This window comes from Babylonia areolata, chromosome 35 (genome assembly GCF_041734735.1).
Source record: "Babylonia areolata isolate BAREFJ2019XMU chromosome 35, ASM4173473v1, whole genome shotgun sequence".
Lineage (NCBI taxonomy): Eukaryota > Metazoa > Mollusca > Gastropoda > Neogastropoda > Buccinidae > Babylonia > Babylonia areolata.
The window spans coordinates 10,402,248-10,408,868 of NC_134910.1; the positions used below are offsets into that span (position 1 = coordinate 10,402,248).

General features: G+C 43.3%; 1 protein-coding gene across 1 annotated transcript in view; it reads right to left on the bottom strand.

Annotated features, from left to right (window-relative positions):
- The window catches only part of LOC143277747 (uncharacterized), an 8,226-nt gene extending 1,929 nt beyond the window's left edge, over positions 1-6,297 (bottom strand). Inside the window, exons 1-4 of the mRNA XM_076582651.1 lie at positions 6,153-6,297; positions 4,259-4,312; positions 3,026-3,103; positions 247-285 (exon numbers count right to left, since the gene is read on the bottom strand). Coding sequence (XP_076438766.1) covers positions 247-285; positions 3,026-3,103; positions 4,259-4,312; positions 6,153-6,243 — 262 coding nt within the window. The 5' untranslated portion in view covers positions 6,244-6,297. The remainder of the gene's footprint in view (positions 1-246; positions 286-3,025; positions 3,104-4,258; positions 4,313-6,152) is intronic.
- Between the last annotated feature and the right edge of the window lie 324 nt (positions 6,298-6,621).

Here is a 6,621-nt window from a genome sequence, read left to right on the forward strand (position 1 = left end):
ACGCACACACGCACGCACACACACACGCACATACACACACACTCACACACACGCACGCATACACTGATTCAGGGAGAGACAGACAGACAGACAGACAGACAGACAGGCAGACTGACAGACAGACAGATAGACAGACAGAAATAGAGACAGAGACAGCGAGAGAAAGAGAGAGACTGAGAGACAGAGACAGGGAGACAGACGCAGACAGACAGACAGACAGACAGGCAGACTGACAGACAGACATACCGTTCGTTCGTTGTTTATTCAATATGTAACTGATGTAACCTGAAACAAGAAAAACGAATATTGTGATTTACTCATTGAATCTTAGTAGTAGGCCTCCTTCGTTCATGGCTCACCATGGATAGAGTATATCCGACCTAATGTCTAACTGGTCTGTCTGCTTGGACCAAGCAGCGTCGCCTGTGACTGTAGAGACCGATGCGAGAGAGACAGTCTCTGTCGCAGCAATCACATGTGTAAGCTGATGCTGGTCTGTCGGCTGCCGTCCCTTTTCTGCGAGCTCGCTTTTCTGCTGCAGCAGCTGACAGTTTGTCCTCACCAGTCCGTAGCTGACTGTTGAGAGTGCTTCTCCATCTGTTGCGGTCATCTGCAAGGTCCTCCCAGGACTCAGTGCATGACTAACACACTCATTGAATAGCCAAGTGGTTAATTAATTGGCAGAATAGCCAAGTGGTTAATTGATTGAAAGCGCTGGCTAACTGTCATCCCCGAGTGTCCTGTGTTCGATCCTGGGATGATGAGCGCCTGATCGATTTTTACCGATCTCCCAGTGCCGACGATCTGATGCCTGAACACCTTTCGTGTGTGAAAAGATCAACTACGCACGTTAAAGATCCCCGCAATCTAATGTCAGTGGTTGGTGGGGTTTGGAAACAGGAGCCTACCTCTAACGGCACGCGCACCCCCCGAAAACGGAGTATAGGTGCATACACGGAAAAGAAAAAAAAAAGTGGATCATGCACATGAAAGTCCGCACGTTAATACGAAGAACTGCATTTCGCGAACAACAACAAAAAGATGTTTTACCATATTGTGCTATACTGTACTGTAGCCTATTGTACAGTATTGTACATTTATCGAACTCACTGTTTCTGTACTGTACTGTACTGTACAATCATAATGTGTTGTCCTGTATTGTACTGTACTGTACTGTACTGTTACTTTTCTGTTCTGTATTGCGCTGCGCTGTACTTTCAGTGACACGGGTCCTCTACCACGCCTGTGCATAAATGCGAGCTTGGCGGTGAAAGGGTTAAATAAAAGCACAAGGGAGTTATTTACATTTTACTATCTCTACTATACTCTGCTCTACTATACTGCAGGCCAAACTCCACTGATAAAATACTTCAATAGGTGTGGTGTGGTGTGGCCGCAATCGCAACAAACTAACTGCACTGTAGCCTACTCTATTGTATAGCATTTGGATTGTAATGTATGGTATTGGATTGTAATGTATGGTATTGTATTGTATTGTTTTGTATTGCATTGTACTGTGTTGTGTGTATTGTATTGAGTGCAGTGCAGTTCAGTGCAGTACAGCGTGTTGTACTATACTATACTCAACTATACTCTGTTCTGCTATACTGTAGGCCAAACTCCACTGATAAAATACTGCAATAGGTGTGGTGTGGTGTGGCAGTTATCGCAACAAACAAACAAACAAACAAATCTTTTCTATAATTTATCAATGGAACGAATATTTTAACCCTTTCATGGCCAGTCAATTTAGAGTACAAAATTCCCTTGTGGTATAAACACAGAAAAAAACAGTGGCTAAGAACAGCTGGGGATTCCCCTGCGATGTATAGAAAATATTATCTATCCTACCACCGAACATTAAGAGCAGTAGGTTCATGGATAACAGAACAATGAATGGTCACCTTTCAGTGACACGGGTCCTCTACCACGCCTGTGCATAAATGCGAGCTTGGCGGTGAAAGGGTTAAATAAAAGCACAAGGGAGTTATTTACATTATACTATCTCTACTATACTCTGCTCTACTATACTGCAGGCCAAACTCCACTGATAAAATACTGCAGTAGGTGTGGTGTGGTGTGGCCGCAATCGCAACAAACTAACTGCACTGTAGCCTACTCTATTGTATAGCATTTGGATTGTAATGTATGGTATTGGATTGTAATGTATGGTATTGTATTGTATTGTTTTGTATTGCATTGTACTGTGTTGTGTGTATTGTATTGAGTGCAGTGCAGTTCAGTGCAGTACAGCGTGTTGTACTATACTATACTCAACTATACTCTGTTCTGCTATACTGTAGGCCAAACTCCACTGATAAAATACTGCAATAGGTGTGGTGTGGTGTGGCCGTTATCGCAACAAACAAACAAACAAACAAATCTTTTCTATAATTTATCAATGGAACGAATATTTTAAATAAAAGCACAAAGGAGTTATTTACATTTAATAAACTAGTACTCGCACATGGGAGATAGTTAAAGTGGTTAAAGCGTTGGACTTTCAATCTGAGGGTCCCGGGTTCGAATCTCGGTGGCGCCTGGTGGGGTACAGGGTGGAGATTTTTCCGACCTCCCAGGTCAACATATGTGCAGATCTCCTAATGCCTGAACCCCCGTCGTGTGTATACCCACACAGAAGATCAAATACGCACGTTAAAGATCCTGTAATCCATGTCAGCGTTCAGTGGGTTATGGAAACAAGAATATACCCAACATGCACACCCCCGAAAATGGAGTATGGCTGTCTAAATGGCGGGGTAAATAAAGAAAACGATCATGCACGTAAAATGTTAAATGTTGCATGTTTGTCTGAGTGTGTAGGTGTGCGTGCCTGAACTCTGATTGAATGACACAGGACACGAATGATGAGCGCCCAAATGGCAGCCGTCAGTCGGCTCTACCTAGGTAGGCAGCCTGTTGTGTAAATGACCCCGTGTTTGTAAAGCGCTTAGAGCTTTGTCTCCGACTGAGGATAGGCGCTATGTAAGTATCCATATCAATCAATATCAATAATTAGGCCTACCTCTTTGTGTGTCGGATAAGCTGAAGCCGCCGAGCTGTGATTTCCCTGGGTCAGGTAGCATTTTGTTTAGGACAGGATCTGTGTGATCAGGGACAATCAACTTCATCGTTAGTAACAACGTTGTCTTAAGACATCATCAGTCGAAATCGTGATCTCTTTTCACTCTGTGTTGAACGAACTGCACAACGTAACAAAACAACAACAACCACCACAAAAAACACGTACACACACACACTCACGGACGTACACGCATAACAATACTGCTACTATTACTACTACTATTTGTATTTGTATTTCTCTTTTTTTGTCACAACAAATTTCTCTGTGTGAAATTCGGGCTGCTCTCCCCAGGGAGAGCGCGTCGCTACACTGAGAGCGCCACTCTTTTTTTTTTCTTTTCTTTTTTTTGTGTGTGTGTGTGTGTGTGTGTGTGTGTGTGTGTTTTGTTATTTTTTTTCCTGCGTGCAGTTTTATTTGTTTTTCCTATCGAAGTGGATTTTTCTGCAGAATTTTGTCAGGAACAACCCTTTTGTTGCCGTGGGTTCTTTTACGTGCTCTAAATGCATACTGCTCACGGGACCTCGGTTTATCGTCTCATCCGAATGACTAACGTCCAGAACACCACTCAAGGTCTAGTGGAGGGGGAGAAAATATCGGCGGCTGAGCCGTGATTCGAACCAGCGCGCTCAGATTCTCTCGCTTCCTAGGCGGACGCGTTACCTCTAGGCCATCACTCCGCTACTACTACTAATCATCATCATTATCATCATTTTTTTGTATGATAGTCAGTCGTGTCCGACTGTGACCATCAGAACAGCAGAGGAAGCAACTGCTGTCTCAACTATCTGGGCTAGAATTTGATAAATGTGGAGAGTGTCTTGCCCAAGTCACATCCCCACTCTCTCGGCCAAGAGGGTTTTAGGACAGTCGGCAGTGGGATGGGTTCCCAAAGGCCAATTAGCCCCAAAGGCTGCAGCACTAAGAGCCAGTGCAATCTTGAGAGTCATAGCCTTTTACAAGACTGAGCTGTAAAATGACTTCCTACTGCAATGGAGAAACCATTACAATGATAATAACGTACAAACACACTCTCAGACATAAATGCGTTTGTAACGCGCGCACCAACGAATACACACCAATACACAGACACACACACACACACACACACACACACACACACACACACACACACACACCACCACCACCACCACCACCACCACTACACTCACTCACCGTCTGTCAGTCCTGTGTCCGGGTCTTGCAACAGCTCCAATATTCTCTTATTTTCTGAAAACCACAGTCATCGTCATTGAAATAACTATCGTCGCCACCTTCATCAACATCATCATCATGATGTCACCAATCTTCTTCTTCTTATCAGTCTTCTTGAAACATGATACAACCAGCAGCAGTAGTAATTACTGGTTCAATAGCTATGACAGTAGTATTGATAGCAGCAGCAGCAGCAGCAGCAGCAGCAGAAGTAGTAACAACAGCAACATTAGTAGTATTAGTAGTGACACCACTGAGCAGCGACAGTAGTTATAGCAGGGGTAGTAGCAACAGTAGTAACAACAATAATAGTAGTAACAACAGTAACAGCAGCAGCAGCAGTAGTAGCATAGTAGCAGTAATGACAGTGGTAGGTGAATTTCCAGCAACGATAGCAGCATCAGCTCTCCCCCGCCCCTCTCTCTCTCTCAAACGTACGAGCACACACACACACACACACACACACACACACACACACACGCACACACACACACACATACAAACACACACACACACACACACACACACGCACGCACACACACACACACATACACACACACACACACACACACACACACACACACACACACACACACACACACACACACACACACACACTGATTTCCCTGATAAAAGCCTGCAGGTCAAACGGAAAAAAAGTCAGGCCAGGCGGGGGAGTTTTGTTCCTTAAACAACAAACAAACAACGACAAAAAAAAACAAACAAACAAAAAAAAAACAACCCCCCCCCCCCCCACACACACACACAAAATGACATGGAGGAAACACAAAAGAAAAGCCACAACTTCCGACAAGGGACATGACCAGATGAGCTCGTTTCAATCAATCTGGCTACCTGGATATTAGGGTCCACAAGGGATCTAAAACGTCAGGATGAAAAATACATATCGGAAACAAGCCCGGATGAAACAAACAAACTTCATTGATTTACTTTCGCCAGATGGGGGAAGAAACACATGTGTATATGGTTAGAAGAAGAAGAAGAAGAAGAAGATCAAAAATCTTGACCTTATCTTTGAATCAGAACTCAGCCTACGTAACCCATGATCAGTATCCGTTAACTCACTCAGTACGGCCAGTCCTCTCTTCTCCTCTACACAGACCCCTCGGATGTCTAGTGGGTGTCTGAATGACCCAACCTTTAGCTTCCGTTGTCAGAATTGTGGTATTCTTTGTCAGCATTAACGTCTTCAATATAAGAGCCTTCCACTTGCAATATTTTGGTGATGGTAATTGGGGTGAAACGCTGTTAACGTCGTCTCTTTCGCCGTTCGTATGGAGAGAGTTAAGATACCAGAACACTGCGTCAGGCCCACAAAAAATCCTGAGGGTAGTATTCAGTGTGCACATACATATTATTGTACTTAGGTGTAGAGCTTGTGGAGAGGGAGGGGATTGAGTGAGTAAAGGAGACAGAGAGAGAGAGAGAGTGAGAGGGTGCGTGTGTGTATGTATACCATGCTTCTCTTTCAGGGAATATGATTTTGTGTGAAGCCATCATGTATGTGTAATATATGTTGCATGGTCTTGTAGGTGTTTGAACATGCCATTGGGAAGAAGACAGATTAAAAACATTAGGAAAGAAAAAAAAAAGAAAAGACAACAGAAAGGAGAAAAATGATGATGGAAGGAAAAAAAGAAAAAAAAAAAGAGACAAAAAACCCCACAAAAAACGAAAGACAAAAAAAAAAAAAAAGAAAAAAAAAGAAAAAAGAAAGAACCTTCCAGGGATGCTGAAACTATCCTGCTCACTTGCAGAACTTTTAGGCATCCACTGATTTCTCCTTAAAAAAAAAAAAAAAAAAAAAAAAAAAAGATACAGTGGAAAGACTCACTGATGGCACGAATGTTATCGTCCTCATCCGCTGAAACCATCACCATGGTGGAGATGACAAGCAGCAGAACAAAGACAAACTTGGTGTCCATGGTCCTTGAGGAAGATGATTCAGTAAGAATGGTATATGGTACACAGGTTGATCTATGGTCCTGGAAAAAGACATTCAGTAAGAATGGTATATGGTACACAGGCCGATCATGACAAGCAGGAGAACAAAGACAAACTTGGTGTCCATGGTCCTTGAGGAAGATGATGCAGTAAGAATGGTATATGGTACACAGGTCGATCTATGGTCCTGGAAGAAGACATACAGTAAGAATGGTATATGGTACACAGGTCGATCTATGGTCCTGGAAGAAGACATGCAGTAAGAATGGTATATGATACACAGGTCGATCTATGGTCCTGGAAGAAGACATGCAGTAAGAATGGTATATGGTACACAGGTCGATCTATGGTCCTGGAAG